We start from the raw sequence: 22,959 nt of genomic DNA, 5'->3' as shown, positions 1-22,959 counted from the left end.
TCCCCAAACATCCTACAGATTCAATGCAATTCCAATCAAAATCCCAGCTGGTTTTTTTGAGAAATTGACAAGTTGATCCTAAATTTCATATGGACATTCAAGGGACCCAGAATAGCCAAATAAAGTGTTGAAAAATAAGAACAAAGTTGGAGGACTCACTCTTACCCATTTCAAAGCTTACTACAAAGCTACTGTAATCAAAACAGTGTGGTACCGGCATAGGATAGACGTATAGATCAATGAAATAGAATTGAGAGTCCAAAAATAAAACTATACATATACGGTCAACTGACTTTCAACAAGGGTGCCAAAACAATCTGATGAGGAAAGAATAGTCTATTCAACCAGTGGTGCTGGGACAACTGAATAGTCACATGTAAAAGAATAGAGTTGAACCCATACCTCATACCACATAAAAAAATTAACTCAAGATGGATCAAAGACCTAAATGTAATTGTTAAAAATATGGCTACAAAAAAAAAATAAATTAAATAAAATAAATAACTAAATAAAAAATTTAAAAATAAATAAATAAAAATATAAGACTCCTAGAAGAAAACAGGCAGAAGTCTTTGTGACTTTGGTTTGGCAATCATTTCTTAGACATTACACCAAAAGCACAAGCAACCAAAGAAAAAAGCTGATAAGCTGGACTTAATCAAAATGTAAAATATTATGCTTCAATGGTCACAATTAACAAAGTGAAAAGACAACTCACTAAACAGGAGAGAATACTTATAGATCACATATCTGAGAAAGGACTTGTATCTAGGATACGTAAAGAACTCAAATAATAAATTAAAAGATAACAAATTGAGCAAAAGATCAAAATAGACATTTCTCCAAAGAAGATATATGAATGGCCAATAACCACATGAAAAGATGCTCAACATCACTAGCCATCAGGGAAATGCAAATCAAAACCACAATAGAATTCCATTTCACACCCAGCAGGATAGCTATAATCAAAAACAAACCAGATGATAACAACTGTTAGTGTGTATACAGAGAAACTGAAATTCTCATATACTGACAACAGGAATGTACGGAATGTACAACAGTGTAGTCACCTTGGAAAAACAATCTGGACTTCCTTCAAAAGCTTAAACATAATTACCGTATAACCCAGCAATTCTCTCCTAGGTATGTACCTATGAGAAATGAAAACATATGTTCACGCAAAAAACTTGTACTCAAATGTTCATAGCAGCACTATTCATGATAGCCAAGAAATTAAAATAATCCAAATGAACATCAACGGGTAAATGAATGTGGTATATCCATACAATGGACAGTTATTTAGCAAGAAGAAGTAAAGTAATGATACATACTACAACATAGATGAACCTTGATAATATTCTGCTAAATGAAAGAAGTCAATCATAAAGGATAGCATATTTTATGATTCCATTCATAGGAAATGTCCAGAACAGACAAATCTATAGAGATAAAAGCAGATTACTTGTTGACTAGTGCTACAGGGAGGGTGGATGGGCAGATAAGGATGTGATGGCTAATAGTCCAGATTGTCTTTTTGGGGTGATAAAAATGTCCTAAAATTCATGTAGTGATGGTTGCACATCTCTGTGAATATACTAAAAACTACTGAATGGTAACTCTAAATAGGTCAAATGTATGGTACATGAATTATATCTCAACTTAGCTGTTATTTAACAAAAGAAAGAGAGAGAGAGGGAGGGAGGGAGGGAGGGAAGGAGGGAGGGAGGGAGGGAGGAAGGAAGGAAGGAAGGAAGGAAGGGGAAAGTAAAAGGGGATAGATCAACAAAGCTAAAATTAAACCTCCCTGCAGAGATGAGACCTGGCTGACCTGGCTTTAGTACTTGCTATACAATTTGTAGGCCTCTGTCTTGTCTATATGTCACTAGATAAATACAGGAAGTCCTCAACTTAAATTAGGATGTGAACTTCCAATTATGACTACAGAAATTTAATTAAGTCTGCTTCATTTCCCAATATCCACCTTGAAATACTACTGCAAATAGAAAAAGAGAAAAAAACTTCCATAGCACAGAAAACATGGTCAATTCTTCCAGATTAAAGGAGCACTTTCTACTATAACATTCCACTAATGCATTTAGGAAGAAAACAGGGTGAGTGTGAGGGATATACCATCATCCCCATCTAACCACAATATGAGAGGCAAGGATGTGAATTGGACGGTTCTTTAGAAAGCATACTCTCTATATAGAGTGGAGCAAATATCGGAGGCTGGAAGTCAGGAGGCTGTTACAATATTCCAAACAAGTGAAAATGGTAAGGGTTGAGCCAAAATGTATGTATTTGGACTTAAATGTGAGGGGGGTAAGGAAGAGAAAGGAATCAGTATTGATGGCCAATTTTTAGCTTAAACTGAAACAGGAAACCTAGAAGAAGCAACCATTTAGGGGTTAAGAAGTTAACATTAGGATGAAACGTATAGAAGTTGTTAGGAACAAAAGATACAGAAGCATAGATGACTAATTGGATATCCAATTATATATACAGCTCTAAAGCTCAAAAGATATGGTCAAGAGATACAAAACTAAAGAATCAACAGCCTAAAGGAAGTTAACGGCATAGGAATAGATAAAATAGCTCATAAAGAATATCTACAAAGAAAACAGAAGAGGGTTTAGAAGAGATAAACACAAGAGAATTTCAAAATCAAATGGAGATGTAGATAGAGAGTCGGGAGGAAAATACAAGAGTCTGGGGCGACAGAACCCCAAAGGAAGAAAATACTACAACAAGGTGGATATCCTCAATGTCAAAGACTCAAAAGGAAGGGACAGGTATAGCTAAAAATATATATTTTTGTCAAAAATAACTGCAGCTCAGCCCATTAGACCAAAATAGGACTGAAGCATGAACACCAAACTGTTTATGGTGATTATGCCTTTATACCTACAAAAGATGAGTGTAAATATTGAAATTTTATTCTCAATACTGTTATATTTGTTACTGTTTATTTCTCCACTTAGCTACGTTAGTTTTTCCTTTAAATATTTAGGTGCTCCAACATTGGGCACATATCTACAATTGTTCTCTCTTCTTGTATTGATTCCATTATAATGACCTTCTTTGTCTCTTTTTATCAGTTTTTGTTTACAGTCTATTTTGTCTGACATAACTAGAGCTACCCTTGCTTTTTTTGTTTTCTTTTTTTTGGCGGGTGGAGGGTTGGGTTACCATTTGCCTGAAATGTGTTTTTCCATCCCTTCACTTTCAATCTATGTGTACCTTTAAGGCTAAAGTAAGTCTTTAATAGGCAGCATATTGTTGGATCTTGTTTTTTCCTATCCATTTGTCTATTCTATGTCTTTTAATTAGAGAATTTAATCCATTTACATTTAAAGTAATTATTGATAGGTAAGGGCTTACTATTGCCATTTTGCTAATTGTCTCCTGGATGTTTTGTAGGTTCCTTGTTCTTTGATTCTTATCCTGCTGTCTTTTTTGTGTATGTTTTGTTGTCTTCTGGTATCAATATGCTTTGACTTCTTTATCATGTTGTTTTATGTAATTATTATAGGATTTCCCCCTTGTGGTTACCATGAGGCTTACATAAAATATCTTAAATGTGTATCACCCTATTTTAAACTGATAACAACTTAACTTCAATAGAATTCATAAACTTCACACTTTTACTTCTCTTCCCCCTCACATTTTAGGTTATTGCTGTTACAATTTACATTTTTTAAAAAAATTCTTTAACTAAGATTGTATGGCTATATGTGTGTGTGTACAGTTAGTTACAATCTCCAAAATGAGAATGTATTCAATGCACTAAATAATAGAAATTATTCTAGACAATTATTCAGTAATTTTGATACAGGTCAGTTGGAAAATGATTCTATAACATTACTACTTGAGTCATTAATTTATTAATTGATATTAACTAGGCAAAATAAGGAAAAGCCTATGCTATCACTGCTTCTATATTAAAACTACAATCTGAATCTGTAGACCACACCTTCTATTAACCTCATCAATCTTTGCCAGTTCCTCAAGAAAAATAAATAAAATGAAAAGTCCCGGTGACTATCATATTATTATTGGTATGATGCAAGGAAACAAGGGAAAGGTTAGATGTATAGTTTCTGGAAAAGATATATTTTCAACAAAGTCTTTTTGCTATTTATTTGGCACCTCAAACACATACACATCTTTATTCTTGTATGTTAAAGAATTTAATATAATAAACCCTCAACACATTTTTCAAGAATTTTATAATATTCTTCAATTAAAATCTCCTAGGGAGTTTCCAAAACAACCAACATACGCGCACGCGCACACACACCCACATGCACATTACAGCTAGTTTTGCACATGGTGAGGCCCTGACACACGTAATTAAATGAACAATTAGATGCTGTTAATTTTTTTGGAAAGACGTAGCACCTTGCATCTAAGTAATAAAATAGAAAAAGAGAATGGTATCTTGAAAACAGAAAAAATCCAAAGTTCTTTTAGTTTTAATATATTAAGAAAGCTTAATGAATATTCAAAAGTAACACATTTAGGACCTGAACACTATCAATTTTAATTATACAAAATATAATCACAAAGAAGAAGGGCTGAAAGGAGGTACATACGAAAGCCCTGATAACTCTGTGCCATGTAGGCATGGTCCTAAACAGCAGCTTTCAGATGCCAATCCCCCCAGGATCAGTCTAAGATCAGATAATTATTTAATATTATCACAAATGGCTAGGTATTAGAATATAAATTGATGTATTAGTATGTTGGGGACAATTAAATGAAATAACCTTGACATACAGAAGAAATACATACATGCAAGATGAAATTTGAAACAGACTGACGAGAAGGAATGAACTTAAAAAAAAAAATCAAATATGGATTGATAAAAGGTATGAAGTTCACAGTTGACCATAAAAATCCTTGTGAGGAAAGAGTAAAAGGAGTCAGATTATTCAACCTCTTATTTACAGGAAGACCAACATGTTCTAGGACCAAGTCGCTATTAGATAATATTATAGGAGTTAATTTCATTGGTTTACATCAGAGACATCAAATGTACATGCTAAAGGTGCCAGATAGGAAACATCTGTATAAGTACATAGAAAATATGTTCTCTTTTGTTTTTCTTGAAAAGTTCAATTCAGGCTACAATGTTACTATTTACCATTTTGAACCACACATGGATACAAGAGATAAATCCAATTCTCTTCAATCGACTTCAAAAAAAATAATGTGCAAGCCTAAAGATAAAATCAAGTAATACTTTTCTTCCATATTGGGAGTCAACAGAAAATGATGGTGATTATGTCAAATGATAGCTAACTATATTAAGAAAGCTTAATGAACAGTCAAAAGTAACACATTTAGGACCTGAACATTATCCATTTGGATTAAAAAAATGCAACCACAAAAAAGAAGGGCAAGAAGGGCACCACATCTAATGTGGTGCCATGTCCATGGTTCTTCTTCTTAACTCTGTTTTCTACCACAACCGAATGAAACCCTAGTGTTATCAGATCCTCTGATATCTCAAAAGGAAAACAATTTCATCTTGTAATAATGCACTTAATTGATTTTTTTAAAATGTTCATTACCAAATCAATTTTTTTTAACTCATGTGGTCCAAACAAAATGAGTCCCTGTGGATCACCACCTTCAATCATCCGGTTTAATCTGTTCTTTCCCAATGATTTAATGGCAAATTTAGAAAATACCTTCACATTTCTTTTTCTTAATGTTTTCCTACTTATTCCATCCCAGTCTTTGGCCCGTGTTCACTACCCGCTGCTAAGAGATGATAATAAAAAAACAATTCTGTTTTGTCATAACAATAATCCTGGTTCTGATAAAAACAAAACAATAACAAAAAGTTATTTGCAACAAAGCATTAATCAGGTTTGATCTGTGTTATGGACTGAATTACATCCCTCTCAAAATCATATGTTAAAGCCCTAACTCTCAGTGTGACTGAATTTGGACACAGGGCCTTTAGGGAAGTAATTAAGGTTAAATGAGGCCATAAGGGTAGGGCCCTAATCCTACAGGGCTAGTGTCCTTATAAGAAGAAGAGACACTCTCCTGACTCCTAACCTTCAACTCCTCCAACCATACCGCCAGCCCCCACATGAGAGGTGGCCGTCTACAAGGCAAGGAGAAGTCTCACCAGAAACCAACCCTGGCAACGTGATCTTTGACTTCTAGGCTCCAGAGCTGTGAGAAAATAAATACCTGCTGTTTAAGCTACCCAGTTTTGTTGTGGCAGCCCTAGCAAACTAATACAGTATGACCTATGGCTCCAGTTAATTCCTATTGAGCCTTTATTCCATTGCCATACAAAATTAAAAATAGGTTATAGCTAGATGCTTGATATGAATTGAATAAGTATGCGGAATATATTATTAATCCTACAAAACAAATTAACTTATGGAAATTTAATCAACCAATAATCAATTAAGAGAATCAAGAGTCTGTTAGAGAAACAGCCGTTATCTATCATTCATTAAGTATCTTGGAGAAACAGCTTGGAACACAGTATAGGAATAACTTTACCAATTCCAAACAATAATTAGCTGACAAGGCTATTAATCACAGTGCAAACACCATTCTATTAACCACTCACAAGAGCATCTTACAGATTACATAATAGGCTCATTTATTTAACTACATCAACAAGTATTGCTAAGTAAACCAAAATAGGGAAAGAATTTCTAAATAAGGTAGCTTTTTACCTTCTTAGTTGACAGCTTGCAACTAGGTGGGAATATTTTGAAGTATCTAGTAAAACAATCAAAATGATCTTTTTAATCTGTAAGAATCCTCTAATGAGATTCACTGGAATAATATACCGAAAGTCACTAAGGAATGACTCAAAGCTAAAAACCAAGGAAAACAAAAAATTCAAATAAAAGATTATAGTTGATAGAGTTAGCAATAATATCAGGAACCATAATTTTGCTGCTTTTAACTACTATGCTTCCTTCACCAAAACTCTAAAAACAATTTTGAGAGAAAATGTTTACATAAGAACCAGAGATAAAGAGGATGACAATTTTTTAAAATGTGCTAGATCACCAAAACAAGAATTAAACCAGAACTGCAAAATTCAAATCTAAATCAAAATATAATTAACCTCAATATTATATTATATTATATTATTAATATAATATAACCTCAAAATATAATTCTTTCAATAATACTTTCTCTACTTTTCTGCTTGGTTTGAAAATAATCTGGAAGAAATATACCCATAATCATAGTACATATTAAAAAATATAAAATGCTTCCTCCAGTTAAGCTGAGAGTGTTCCCTGTATACTACCTAAGGATATTTCCACCACGTGAACGAAGATACCTGAGTATTTGTATCACATTTTGATGTCTACACTGGAACGATAAAATACTAGATGGTCATTTGCATCCTTCAACAAGAATTAAATACAGTAGGTCTAATACTTCTCACACAATAACTGTTTTTAAAAAATCCACATCACTAAAAAGACAATATTCATAAATGTAAGGTTTATATTCAAGTGTAGGTCACACAATCAGTAGAAAAAAACAATGGCACAGAGTTCAGAGATCCAGGTTCCCAAACCCTTCTCAGAAACTAGTTTTATGTCCTTAGATAAAACTCAAAACTCCCAGGACCTGTTTCTCATCTACAAAATGAGAAAGTCAAACTTCACAATCTCTAACGCTGCTTCAGTTATAATATTTCAAAAACAGTAGGGAAAAGCAAATGCTTGTCAACGCGTGAAACACGTTATATTGATACTGTAAAAAGCGTGACTCTTTGGGATGATACCAAATAGGATAAAATAGGAAAATCCCCAAATAACTTGGAAGTATATTTCTTATTTATATAATCTTAAAATTTACAGTACTGATCAAAGAAAACCAATATTTGAGAGCTGACATATTTACTGAAATCTAATCTGCTTGTTATTTATTCACTGGTGATATTTAAGCTGAGGAAGTAACCTGAGTAGGAAAATGCAGCAAGCCTAATTACGCTCTAAAAAAAAATATTTATTGAGCATTTAGCCAAGCCTGTGGTAAGCACTGAAGATGCAATAGGAACAGGACAGACACAGGTCTTCCCTCATAAGGCTTACAGATTAACGAAAGAGGAGAAGAGTAAATGGGAGTTTCAATACAGTGGGATAAAGGCCAAGAAGGAAAAGATCTTCAGAGCCAAAGAAGAATATAAATTCAGAGCCAAAGAAGAATATAAATTTTGTGCATCTTAAGAGAATAATTAATACCAGACTCCCAGAATTAAATGTGCTCTCTAAACAAAAGAGTACTGAGCCTCCTGCATTGTGCTGAAGAGCAGTTGACACCAGCTTTTTTATTCACTATCATAAAATGATAAGTTAAGATCTGGGATCAAGAGTGATGCTTGCTAGTATTGTGGTTCCGTCCTGAAAGTGAGTGCCTGATGGCTCTAGATTTGATGATTTGTGCCTATTTTCTCACTACAAGTGTCTTTGCTACTTCTCATTTCTCTCCATGATTTGAACCTAAACTCTGCTCTATGCCTTTGTCCCTGCTTCTCTTTAGGCATTCCTGTCCAGATGGAACTTTCTGGATATCAATCCCTGTGGTGGAAACTCTTCCAATTCTTCTGCTAGCTTGCCTATCTAGGACCCTGCATGTCTGTCTATTCCAATACTAACCTTTGACTGTAGTCTTCTAGCTTAAATGGAAAATCCTGGACATCTCCTTCTCCATCAGCCTCTGACATAACATTAAACATCACTTGCATACTGTCACCAAAATGTTTCTTCAGTCTGTCCCTTCCTCTGAATCTCTACAATTTCCTAAATTCAAACTTTCACCCTACCTCAACCAGAGTCCTGGGTCTCACCCAAAGACCTCTTAGCTGGTGTTCCTGCCTTTGGGCTTCCCACCTCTAACCTACCTTTCACATCACTATCAGAGTGATGCTTCTAAACTATGAATACGAACATTTCACTCTCCTGTTCAAAACTCCTTCATGATTCCCCACTAAATGCAGAGCTGACCCAACCTTTGAAAATGGCATACAATGCTCTTCTTGGTGGATCTAATCTCTACCTCCTTCTGCAGCCTCATCCCTGACACTCCCTGACTCACATTTTCATATTGTATGTAGTATTGCCAAATCACCTGGGGTTTCTTTTGCATTTATCATGCTGTATCTCTTCCAGGCCATTCCCACAATTGTTTACTCTGTATGCATGTTCCTTCCTCTTAACCTGGCTGGCTTCAGGATTTATCTGTGACATCAGCCTCCAAGGCAGCTTTCACATACCTCTGTTACAGCTCTTACATATAATGTTGAAATTATCTACGCAAGTGTCGACTTTTCTAGAGAAAACGTGTTCCTCAGGAGGGAGCATCATTTCTTAATTCATTCGTTATGTCCACAGCATGTAATATAACATTGGGGCATAGTAGCTACTTAGAAAATTCTCTGCTAAACTGGATAAAATTTGGCCTCTACATGCCTTGCCAGGATTTATGACAAAAACAAATCCTTTATCTATGGGAACTCCTTGCATAACTTAACGACCACCTCAACCCTCTTCCTCCCTGCAATGTATTATTTTTACCCTTCATTGGTTATTTTATCTATGAACCTGGTCCAACTCTTAGTTGGGCTTCATGTTTATGTTATGTCACCAATGCCAACAAAGCAACAGTGACACAATTCCCACCCAGTCCCTTAGTTCTTCTAGAATTAACACTAAAAGAAGAAATTCACTTGGCAGATTTATGAAAACAATTACCAAATGCCATCAGAGGTCCTTCTAATACAGCAAGATGTCAGCATGGACTAGCTGAATAGCAATTCTACTTTCCATATCGTTTTTGTCCTTTGATTTCAGACCTTATCTTCAATACTTATAGAGCTGTCCTGTCATAGTTCACGGGCATTACAGTATTGTAGCCCATCAATAACCTAAGCCATCTTTCTAGTAAATAGAGTCAATTCCTCCTTAGTCAGTTGGTCAGCGTAGTATTGCTTATCGTGACCCTTTTACACTGTAGAGGAACAGTTGCCTCATGGAATGTTAAAACTTGTCTGATCGGAAGTTCAATCCCATTAAATGATAAGGGAAAACGGCTCACTCGCTCCCAAATTAAAGAGCTATGATTAAGAGTCATCTCTGGCTCTCATAATTTAACTGAACAACAGCAGTGAAAGCTTTCTGTTCAGAAATGATAAAGATTTTAACTTGAAAGAAAATTCCAAGTACATTGCTCTTGTTGTCAGAATTGTGGAGTTGGGAAAAAAAGAGAAATGCTTTATTAATGCACAACAAGTTTCTAGCTAAAAAATTCCGAGACAGCAAAACATGTCTATTCTAAATTTACTATACAGGTAGCATAAATACAAGTTTGCATTTGGTTCTACCAAAAATGGTTAGGTATGCACGGGATCACTGTATTTGAAGTAGAAGAGAAAATTTTATAAGGCTGAGTAAATTTCAATGTTCAATCATAATACTGTTAGTTTCTTATCAAGAATTTTTTTTTTAAAGAGGCTTCTCTAACGAATATCTGGTTTTCAAAAGTGAACTCTGTCTTTGCACCACCTCCCACCTGTACCTTACTCACGAATCTCAGGGCCTTATCTGTGTTGACTAAAATATTCATCTTCTTAGCCAATTAGAGTACTTCTACATATTTTTTGTATGACTAAGTTTAAACATTGTATTTTTGCAGAAGCCTTCTGTGACATGCTGGCAGTGTCATACCCTCCCATCCTCCCAACATGAACACCATAGTTCTTCCTTCTTCTGTGTTCCTTTGTCAATGTTTACATATTTCTATAACAATATAAAACACTTTAAGGATTTCTAAAATTTGTTTACATCTACATTTTCCCTATTAACTTTCACAGCTTGCTAACACTTACTTAATATCCCCAATGTCTGTATACAAAAAAGTACTCAATCAACAAATCTTGGCTGAATAAACAAAGACTTTAAATGGTAATACACATAATAATAAGAATGTTAATTGTGAATCTGACATGGCATGTAATACATTTTCCCACTCTTTATATGGCACTGAGAAAGTCACGTACCTTCTCAGAAACCTCACTTTGCTCACATTTTTAAATAAGGATATTGTACAAACTTAAAGGTTCTTTCTTGCAATAAAATCCTAAGTTGGACCACAATTGGTGAGGTTTATAGTACAGTTGGTTTTCTTATAGAATTTAAATGGGATGGAAGATTTTAGTAACTTAAAGCTGAAAAAAACTATTCTAAAATGGAATGCAAGTGCTTAAGTATTGATAATTGAATAAACAGGTATCAACATTTTATATGGTCATAACTCTCTATATATTTAAATTAGTGAATTTCCAAGTTGATTTGATCTATGAAGATAGCTGATAACTATCCCACAGTGTAGAAGAATCTTTTTTGCTAAAATGAGCAAATTGTTCAATTTATTTATTTTTGGTTACCTTCCACTAAATTTAAATAATGCCAAAGAATCATGAAGAAGTAAAGTTATCTTCAGAACACAAAGTTTACCCCTCCCATTTTGTAAATGAGAAAACAAGACACGCAGAGAGATGAATGATTTGCTTGAGCCACAAAGAGATTTTGCAGGCTTTGAGCTAACCCTCCAGAATCAGAATATAAGTATATATGTGTAAATGAAGGTTGGTTACAGCTGCCCTGACCTTTGTGCACCTCCAGAGACAAGGCCTATCCCAAGGAAAAGGCAGAGGAATTTGTCTCTCTGACAGTCTAATTTTGATACTTCAACAGTTTTACTTACCGTCATTTATTCTCTCATTCCATGCCTATATATTTAAGCTAATTTTTAAATGTTAAACTAAAAGAACGTGCAAGTTTCTGGAATGCATTACAATGATATCTTTCCCAGCAATGAAGTATTATGCTTTCATATGCTCAGTTATATGTCAAAATATATGACTAGCCCAAATAGGATGCCTTGAAGGTCATAAACATTATGAAAACTTTAGGATTCAAAGATTAATTACCTTGCTTTCTGCTAACCAGCGATGTGGGTCATAATTAATATCAGGACCAGATGAAAAAACCTACAAGAAAGAGGATATCGTCTATTAGAAGTAGATATATCTCCGAAGTGAACTTATATAAATGAAAATTCTTCACCATTACATCCAAAAGTTTAGTCTCTAAACTTAAGGGTTCAAAAAGAAGAAAGTTCATACCAAGTACGAAACCAATTCCAAACCATTATTTATTTAACATGCCTATTTATGTAAGCATGTATATATGTATGCATATATGTATGTATGTATTGACAGTAAATATTTAGCTCACATATAGAGACATGAGTCACCTTTAAAGTGCTGTTACTGCTTGAATCACTGAGTCTGATTCCATGGAGTTCTGCATGGCAAGCAGCCTCATTTAAACCAATTTACTTCATTTGTGTTTGTTTCTTTCCCTCAGTTTTGTTCCAGGTAATGTATTTCACAGTGAGTTAGATGTAATTACACAGAAACCTAATTCTTTGTCTCATTTTTCCTTCTTTAATTTTATACTATGTGGGCCATTTTGTCTCATTAATGGTTGTGCAGACTGACAGAACCTAATCAATATGACTTCATACCAACATCGCTTTGTAATTCATGATGGTAACAAAATTCTACAATAAATAGGTTGTCTACACCAGCTGCTCTGATTTCCTTCACACCAACTCATTTGTAAAATCCCTTGTCCTCTGGTTCTGCCTTATTACTGATAAAACTATACTCAAAGGTTGTCAATGACTTCCTAATTTTAAACACAAGTTTTTCTCAATGCCTACCTTCTTTGAACTCTGTGCTATGATATTTTTGCATCACTTTTTCCTAGAAATTTTCTGCTTAAAAATATCCTGTCCCTTTGCAAGAGATGTCTATTCCTATTCTCAGATACTTCTATACTTCTTAATGTGTGTGCACATCACTCCCCTAAGGAATATCATTAGGTAATTCATTTAGACATATGATGAATGCATAATGAGTGCTGACCACGTGCCATACACAAGAGTGTTATATTCTTATATCCAACCTTTCCCTCATCCATGTTTCTCATTATCTAAATCTCACTCAACTCTTGTGCCTTGCCTGCCTTTTCAGTGAGATTTCCCTTAATCACTCTAGACCATAGTGTTTTCTTCCTCTTCTACCTCTGTACCGTGTTGAATATTTGTAAACGTCAATTTGTCATTGATTATGATGTTTTTATTATTCTTTTTCATTGATCTATGTCACAGTCTCAAGTCTTCAGTGACCTAAGGTATAGCGCTCAAGATTAAAGACCAAAATAATTTGAGATACGTACAATGTTCATATTTTGTGACTTGCTTTACAAATTTATATATAGTTTAGTGTTTAAGAACAGTCACTTGATCACTTATAAGTGGTGTGACTTAATTCCTCTAAGCTGTAGGTTATCATCTGTAAAGTGAGTAAACTACCTCCTCAGGCCAAGGTATAAATTAAATAAAATGGGTGTTCGCACAGTGTCAGGCATACAGAACACCATTATCACTACTAACTGCATATCAAGATGTAATCATCAATAAATACACTTCAAAGTCTATTACGACAAGAGCACAGTAACAGGCATTTGTCATAAAAAGATTAAAGAAACAGAAGCCATATACATGGTAATATGAGTATACTACAAAAAAAGCTCTACATAATAATGATAGCTATCATTAGTTGAGTATCTACTAAGTGCAAGATACTTCACACTATGATGTGCACCTTCTATATCTATTTTTACTTCATCTTCATCATAACCCAACTTATAAATGGGAAATGAATTCTTAGAGAGAATAGAGATTATATAACTCAACCAAGGTCATATATTAGCAATCTGAACCCACATCTGTCTTGGTCCAAAGCCTATCCTCTTCATGCTCCACAAATAAATGCTAAAACCAAGTGTTAGGGGAAAAGCTCTGGAATTATCAAAGATTGGTCAATGAAAATACTGTATCTTTAATTCAGACACTTTTCTAATTGCTTCATAATAGTGGTGGTTTATTAAGTGTCTAACCATAGGTTTTCAATTACTGCATGCACTTACTAATGTGGAATAAGTAATAAATATGGTACTGAAAAAAGAAAATATAATTAGAAATAATGCCAATATTCCCAAAGACTTTTCTCAGACTCATTTGTTGCATATCTATTATGCAGTCCATTCCATAGACAGTCACTTTCTACATAAAATGGCTGAAAATTTCATGAGCAATATTTCAAAAATGAACAAATGACCAGGAATAATTGGAATTATTCCATTTTTGAAAACATTTTACAAGGACCACCGATCTCCCCTATATTTCTGAACTATAAAGCAAAGAATCAATTTTATTTTAACAAACACCTTGGTGGTTTCTGTGAGGCGAGAGCAAGTGTTATGTTCTTGAGTATTCCTTTTTTTTTTTTTTTTTTTTCAATTTTATAGTAATGAAACAACAGAAGTTATTAATGGAAAGAGACCCACAATGAAAAAAAAAAGAATTCTTACAAAAAAAATCTTAATAGAATTTCCATTCTTTTAGATTTACTTTCCACCCATCACTAAGATTGAATTAGTCTTTCTCTAGGGGAAGAGGTGTAAAGACCTATTACCACAGTCACCGCATTCTTGAAAGCCTATTAAAGAACAGGGTACTTCTCAGAATATTGGAAGTATAATTTGAACCTCATAAAGAAATAAAATATTTAAGCCATCTGCTATCTGCACACTATGTTTTAGCCTGTAATTGGCCATAACAAGGTTTATATATCTTATAACACAATCCAAATGTTTCCATTTTTACATCACTACTTGACTGAAAACAAGCCATCCTGACACAAATTCTTAAATACAGAATAAATACTGCATTGTTAATCTGTACATCTTTGAGATAAAATTAGGATTTCAAGGCTTTAAATATATGTAAACAAGACAAGTCCTAAATAAAGCATCATTCGACAGGGAAAAGAATAAACCAGCATTATAACAGGACTGAAAGTTGGTTTTCCCCTAAAGCCAATTACTTCTCATACTTGGCTCCCAGTCCTCTCAAATTGACGTCTGAGCTTTTTAAAAAATGTATATAAAAATATATATTGTAGAAATTCCATCAACTCCACCAAATTCTACCAGTTGAAATACTTCCTTTACAGTTGAATCTTAAGGCACAAGTGTAGAATTATCATTTTATTTTCTTTAAAACATTACTTAAGAAAAAAAAAAAAAAAGATGGGCAGGAAGAGAGGAAGAGCAGGAAGAAAGAGGGGAAAGTAGTTTAGGGAAGAATATTTTTTTTTAATTAATTTATTTATTTATTTAATTTTGGCTGCATTAGATCTTCGTTGCTGCGCACGGGCTTTATCTAGTTGCGGCGAGCCAGGGCTACTCTTCGTTGTGGTGCGTGGGCTTCTCACTGCGGTGTCTTCTCTTACTGCAGAGCATGTGCTCTAGGCGCGCAGGCTTCAGTAGTTGTGTCTCGCGGGCTCTAGAGCACAGACTCAGTAGTTGTGGCACACGGGCTTAGTTGCTCCGCGGCATGTGGGATCTTCCCGGACCAGGGCTCAAACCCGCATCCCCTGCACTGGCAGGAGGATTCTTAACCACTGCGCCACCAAGAAAGTCCAAGGGAAGAATATTTTACATGAGAAAAAAGATGAATGACAAAATAATAAGAAGAAACATCTGAAGAGGTTTAAAAAAACCTTTATGCATAATACTATAATTCGAGTGCTGTCATATCATCAACTGAAATAAATACGGTGGGCTAAATTATAATGTATTATGGTTATACCATATTAAAGCACTGCAATGCTCTTGGTATGTAACATAGCAGTACTAGAACCTAGAGTCAAAAGAGGTGCTTACCTTCAAGGAATTAAGAACATCCATGATTAACATGTTTTTATTTATCATTTCGCTAGGACTACATATTGAGTAGCAATAATCCATTTTAAAGATAGGAAAACTAAAGTAAACGTAATTTTTTTAAATAGGGAAGGCAAATAGCATAGTGGTTACTTGTTTAAGCTCCACAGTTGGACACCCAATGTTTGAAGTCCTAGTTCTAGCTTTTGACTAGATACGTGGCCAGGGGCAAGTTACTTAACCCTCCCAAGCCTTGCTTTCTCTTGTCTAAAATGGATTTAATCTGAGTACCTAAAGGATAGGGTGGTTTCAGCAATTAAGGGAGAGAATGCATACACGGTACTTACACGGTATCTGTAATATAACTAGTACTCAAACGATGTTAGCCAGTAATATACTAACAACAACAAAAATGACCAGTGATAATAAAAAATTCAAAATCCAGGCTTCTTCACTCGAAGGATTTTGTTTTAGTCAGAACTGCTGCTTCCCTTGTAAGACATTTTCTTTTACAGAGTGAGATACAGGCAATTCAGTGGAATAACAGCATACTATCTCTTACCATGAATGTGCAATAGATAAAACAGCTCATTTTAAAAAATGCAAGATATTATTTTGTTTCATAAAACTCTCTGGAATAAAAATGTGGCTACCATGTAACCATGCATTAAAATCTTCTTATAATTATATATTAGGAAACTAACTGAAAGGCACAATGAGGACTCATAATTACTTTCAATTTCTCCATTGAGTCCCTGGAGAAGGTTTTACAAGCTGCATCAATTTCCTTTCCTATCACACCAAGAATGGATTCCTGTTCAGTCTCCAGACAAAGAAGTTGATCCTTGAGCTGCAATCTGGCCTCTTCCATCCTCCTTGAGTGCTCTTCTTCATTGTTTATATGTTTTTCCTAAGGCATTGATAAGAAATAAAAACAGACGTTAATTATTAAGTGGAGACAAGAAACACATGTAGTATCTGTACAACCAACTCAAAGAGGCGTATTAGAAAACAGCTTTCAATAAATATTAGTAAAACACTAGAAAAGGCAAAATGTCAAATAAGATAGTGCTTCTTCATTTCAGGAGAAAAAAAAAAGGGTTACTACTACCTTTATCTCATTAAAACAGTTTTTAAGATGTTTAAGTTTTCAAATGCAGTCACACTGCATAAATGCTTTGAGTCAAGAAAATATGATAGCAGATGGAGGTACTTTTCAAGTAAGCAAATACACTTAATGAAAAGGGGTTTCTAAAGAACCCTTTAAGACAGGGGTCCCCAACCCCCAGGCCGGTACCGGTCCGCGGCCTGTTAGAAACCGGGCCACACAGCAGGAGGTGAGCGGCGGGCGAGTGAGCGAAGCTTCAAGTGCCGCTCCCCATCGCTCACATTACTGCCTGAACCATTCCCCCTGCCCCACATCTTGCACAAAACCGGTCCCTGGTGCCAAAAAGGTTGAGGACCGCTGCTTTAAGAGATTACAAGGACTCGGGGGCCCCCCTAGACAAAACAATTCTCAATCATTATGATTACACAATTTCATTCAAAATTTATTAGAGAAATTCAAGTGGTATTACACAAGGCTTGGAGGAAAACAACAGAATCACTAGAATTCTAAGTATAAACAGTGGAACAAAAAGTCATGATGGCTGGCTAGTTATGCCTTCGGTCATTACATAGTAGCCTAATCATCCTTACCTACCCCAGTAAATACAACACAAGCAGGAAGATGATATGGCCAACAAACCAGCTTGAATTTAAAATAACAAAGAATTTTTCAATGAAAAGTAATCATGAAAAGTGGAATGGCATTCGAGCAGAATAATCATACATGATATTTCCTTGCAATTCAACTTACTTTAAAAAATGAATGAAACACCCTCTGCGCAAAAGAACAGAGTCCTTTCACAACCTGTCTTCAGCCCTTCTCTCCAGCCTCATCTCCCTCCTTTCCACTCTCTCATACTTTAACTACTTTCAGCTCTCAAGTAGGTCTACGTATGTCTCCTCCGCCCACATCTCCTCTGAACAACTCACTCTGAAATTGCACTATTTCAAAATGGAACTGGCAGTCATGAGACAGCATTTACCTTCAGGAGTACACCATCCTGATCTGGAGCTCAGCTTTGCAAACCTAGGAGCTGGATTTTCTTTTCTTTTTGGTACTCTGATTTGAGTCATGTTTCAGCAGTAGAGTACGCTAAGCTCACAAGAGACAAATGTACACACTAGAATACCACTCAATTAACTACATTAGTTTACAATCAGAACCAAAACTGCCACATGGATCAGAATGTGGGCATTGTTGTTACGCACCTACCCACCTATACGTCTTACCCTTCAAGATCCAGTCTCCTTTCTTTCCTGATCTCCCAATGCAGAATGTTTCCACTGCATATTATATACCATGTAGTTCTTTTAAAAATGTACTAAGCTATAAGATAATTATTTGGTCTTGCACCTGTCTGCCTTAATAAACTGATAATTTCAGGAGACCACAAAACATGTTTATAGTCATCTTTAAACTCCTCCACTTTGCTAAATAAGTGATTTAAACATTTTTTGCAGACAAATTCAATACTGTAAAGATCATTTCATCAACTACCATGCAGATCTATATACTCAAAGGCCACTGAGGTGTGCTAGGTTTCCTCTATACAAACAAACATAGGCCTGCAGTGTTCTCGCTGACGTTAATATTAATAAAGAAAATACTCTATCAGGGGTTACTGACATACTTAGGGGACAACTGTCCATATTCGAAATCCACGCAATTCACGAGGTTGTTCTAATTGATCTTTCTTTTCTCTCTTCCCTCACAGCCATCTTTCTTTTTCCACTGTCACTTTTCTGTGCTCTCTGTTACTTCCCTCATTAAAAAGAAGACAAAACTGTTTCTACATTTTGATATTCTTAAGAATGCTGAAATCACTTTAACAAAGACTGAAAATTTCATTATCCACTTCACTATCCTCTGTGAGACAGCATACCATGCCCAATCTCCCTTTGAAGTGAAACTCACAGAGCTATAAACTCACATGAACCTTAGAGAGCAGTGGGTTCAACTACCTGTTCTTTCAGGATCCCCTTCTTTGACATTTCTGACAGATGGTCATCCAACCCCTACCTACACGACCAACTCAAGTTTCAAGGAAAAGAGTAATTGACAAAGCCGCAAAATCCTTCCATTAGTCTAAGTGCTATACTCAAAAATTAAAGTAAATAAATGAATCCTCCACCCCTACTAAATCTTCTGATGTTCCAGGCAAAGGTCCAGGTTCTTTTATTTAACTCGGTTTCAAACACTGCATCATACTGGTTTTCCATCCTTTCTGCATGTCCTTCAGGACCCTAAATCTAAGAGTTAAATAAGCTCTTCCATTCTGTACCTAAGCAACTGTAATTTGATTTCTTCACTCATTCTACAAATTTTTATGGAAGGCCTCCTATGGCAGTACACTCTTCTGGATGCTAGGGATACAGTAAATGAGATAGATAAGGCTCTTGCTCTCACAGAGCCAACAAATTTCTCCTTGAAATCTCAACACTTTTGTCCCATTCTTCTGGCTTGAGAATATCAATTTAAACACTAATTGTGGCACCCAGAGAATTAGCTGTTTCTCGCTCTTTCATGTTTCAGAAATAGCTCTACCAATGGAGCAAGCACAGCTAACTCTATGGGAGGAAGTTAAACTGGCTGACATTAATTCAATCAACCATCTCACTGGGGGCATATAGATTAATAAAGGCAGATGATAATATTTAGGCACTATTATGGCTATTCCCTGGTCTTCTAGTGAAAACAGAGGGAGCAGTAATTCTACAACAACATTAACAAAAAGCTACCATATTTCAAGAGAACCAGAAGTAAGACATGGTATTTCAGAGACTATTTAGAAATATGGAAGACAGAGATAGTCCAACTTCAATGTTTCAGCGTAAATGGACACAGATGCCTGGGTCTTGGGAATATAATGAGTTTCTTTGCAGCAGGTAGGGGGGTGGGGATAGATGAAGCTGACTATGACAGTCTATATGATCCAAGAAGAGGGGTATCAGTCCTAGACCATGACTGAGTTTGAGAAAGAACCTTCGAAAAGAAACCCAACCCTTAATTTTATGAAATGAGGAAACCAAAGTTCAGACAAAGCAACTTGACTGAAGTCAAAGAGCCAATAACCCGTAAACTGAGTCCCAACTCCCTCACTAGTGCTCTCTACTGAAATGCTATAAAGGTTGAGTTCTCAAAACTGAAGTTTAGAAAGCCAACGTGAAAAACTCAAAAAAGTTGTCAGTAGGTGTTAGGGAAGGTAATAGTCTTGTTCAGGCTTCAGAGGCAATAATAGGCCTTTGACCAAACAAAGACCCTGAAGGGAGCTACGTGCCAAACTGCTGCACTATGTCAGTCAGCAGAAATGGTGCTAGCAAGCCTGAAAACCAACAGATAAGGAAGGGAGTAAGTCACGAAGCTTCCTGGGCCTTGGGAATCTGGCCAGTTCAGTGGACATTCCGAGACTTACGAACAGAGAGCAAAGCATTTCTGATAATAGCCAGAGCTGCATATTTGCGCGTAAGCTGGTGATTATCAGCTTGCGGCTTGGCGTTACAAGCAGGACTCCTTTGAGCAGTACTCTGAAGTCTCAGCCGTGGGGTGGACGCACTGCTCGGGACCTTCCAACTGGGACTCCAGATCACTGTTCCAGGGATTTCCCAGCGCTGCTTGGATCTGGAGGTAGGTGCTTCCCCAGTTTGGTGATGTATATACATTTATTTCTTGCTATGTTGCTTGTCCTTATGCTGTAACACCGGGACTCCAGATTGCTGTTGCTTGGATCTGGAGGTAGGTGCTCACCCAATTTGGTGATGTATGTACATGTATCTCTCTATATACATATATTGCTTGTCCTCATACTGTAACTTACTACTAATATAATAAATTTCCTTATTTCTTGCTTATTAAAGTGTGGAGTGGTTATTTTACCGGTGAATCCTCTGAACCTGAAGCTGAAAGTAAGTCTTTGGGCAAAACAGTAGGTTATATGGGGGCTAACGTAGTCATAAAGTAGAAAGAATAACTCAAAAACTATTTCTGAATAAGCCTTATCACCCTATCACTACAAATGAAAATATATGACATACTGGCAAATTCAGAATAGACCACAAAAAAGGGGGAAAAAACCCATCAAGCATGCACAATATCCTAAACGTTTAGGGGCTACTGCTCTCCTCTATACTGGAGATGTACCTGCGTACACATAAAATCTGCTCTAGATTTTCGTTAAAAAGTATACCTAATACCACACTAAACAAGGTACGGTTCCACTGTCAAGACAGCAAAGGTTTCATGAAGCTTCCACTTCAAGACAGGAAAGGCTTACATTGTTGACGTTTGTGTCTAAAGGAAACAAAAATCATACTACTTACAATGTCATCGTACACACACACGCGCGTACGCACACACACACACACACACACACACACACACACACAGCTTAATCAATGAACCTGTAATTCAAAGGATAAGAAGTGCTCCTCTAATTAGAACATTCACTTTCCCAAAGGCTATATAAAGATTACAAGGAGACACAATCTTAATGAAAATAGAACAACTTCAATAAAACTAGAGCATGTCCAAAATGTTATCTCCTTGGCAAAAGCTTATGAGATTCCTTCAATGTCTTAAGTATTCCAGAAAAGCCACTTTATTTCCAATACGGTTATTACATAAAATGAAAACAGTTCTTCACACACCTTAAGAGAAACATTATAGCAAATAAAGCACACTCACACCACTAAATAAGTCATTAATTTACAAAGCTAATGTTTTTCCTTTACTGAAAACTAACTTGAATAAGTGTGCAATATTTCAGCCCCAAGGCCATCTATAATACATGAGCAGGGGGTAGGAGAGAGAGAGAGTAAGCAGTAAAAGAGAAATCAAAGTTAAGGGCTGAAGTTAAAACTAATGCAATGTAATTCAAAGTTACTGGAAGCATGGCTTATTGAAACTATAGTCCTGCACACATCACCTAAAAAGTTTTGAGGAAGAATATTTCTGTAACTCAAGATAACTATCATGCCTAAGCCTTAAATCCAGGATACTAGCATTACAAGGCAAATTATGAAACTAACCTGAACAAAAATTGGATCTGTCTGGAAGCCATTTATCTGACTCTCTAAAGAAGGCTCACATTACTTCTGCCAACAGAGCTGACTCAGCTGCAAGGAAGCTAAGACACAATATGAAATGCCAACCAAGGCAGAAACTGCAGCATGACTAAAAGAGAAGGATCTACTATGGATATCGTAGGAAATCTGAAAAGAGTTTAATCTGGAGAATTACTATACGGCAGTTCAAGCTGTCTGGCGAAACAGCCAACAAACAAATAAATAATGCATTAATTGCTGTCACATGTAACTACTTTTTTCAAACATTTCTTAAAAACAGAAGATTGTACATGAGTATGGATTTCTTAAAATTATGGCTATATATTAAACACTTAGATGGGTATCAAAAAATTAAAACCACAATAAAGCAAGAACAATTCTAAAATCAATAGTTAAGATCAATTTGAAAGAGTCCCCATGAATTCAGCCTCCGTATATCCTTTGCCCTCTGTGAACCCAACACTACTCTGGAATAAAGAGGACAAGGGAAGGTCATAAACTGAATTTTTTTACTTGTTATGAAAGTCCAATAACATGCACCTACTTCATCACTCACGTGATTATTATAGCAAAGGCAGGTTACCTCGGTTCTTAGGAATACTAGGTGCTCCTTCTCTATGTTCCTGCGGCACTTTGTATGAGCTTCTGCTGTAGCACTTACTACTCTGTGTGTCTTTTATGTCTGTCACCTCAACAGACTGTGAGTTCCTCTAGGGCAAAGATCTTATTTCTCTTCATTTAAATATTTCAGCACCCCTCGTACAATGATGGTGGAAATGTAAACTGGTGCAGCCTCTATGGAAAACAGTATAGAGGTTCTTCAAAAAATTAAGAATAGAACTGCCATATGATCCAACTATCCCACTTCTAGGTATTCATCCGAAGAAAACAAAAACACTAATTAGAAAAGATACATGCACCCCTATGTTCG

At 35.7% G+C, this 22,959-nt stretch overlaps 1 protein-coding gene across 7 annotated transcripts in view; it reads right to left on the bottom strand.

Moving 5' to 3' along the window:
- The window catches only part of CEP128 (centrosomal protein 128), a 432,903-nt gene that overhangs the window by 235,489 nt on the left and 174,455 nt on the right, over nt 1-22,959 (bottom strand). For all 7 annotated transcript variants that reach the window (XM_068557945.1, XM_068558268.1, XM_068558193.1 and 4 more), the window contains 2 exons: nt 16,594-16,770; nt 11,993-12,052 (listed from right to left, as the gene is read on the bottom strand). In XM_068557945.1, the coding sequence (XP_068414046.1) occupies nt 11,993-12,052; nt 16,594-16,770 (237 nt within the window). The remainder of the gene's footprint in view (nt 1-11,992; nt 12,053-16,593; nt 16,771-22,959) is intronic.

The sequence above is a fragment of the Eschrichtius robustus genome, chromosome 1, assembly GCF_028021215.1.
Source record: "Eschrichtius robustus isolate mEscRob2 chromosome 1, mEscRob2.pri, whole genome shotgun sequence".
NCBI classification, from domain to species: Eukaryota; Metazoa; Chordata; class Mammalia; order Artiodactyla; family Eschrichtiidae; genus Eschrichtius; species Eschrichtius robustus.
Note: the sequence above shows the minus strand (reverse complement) of the source record. Positions and strands in the feature narration are given on the sequence as shown.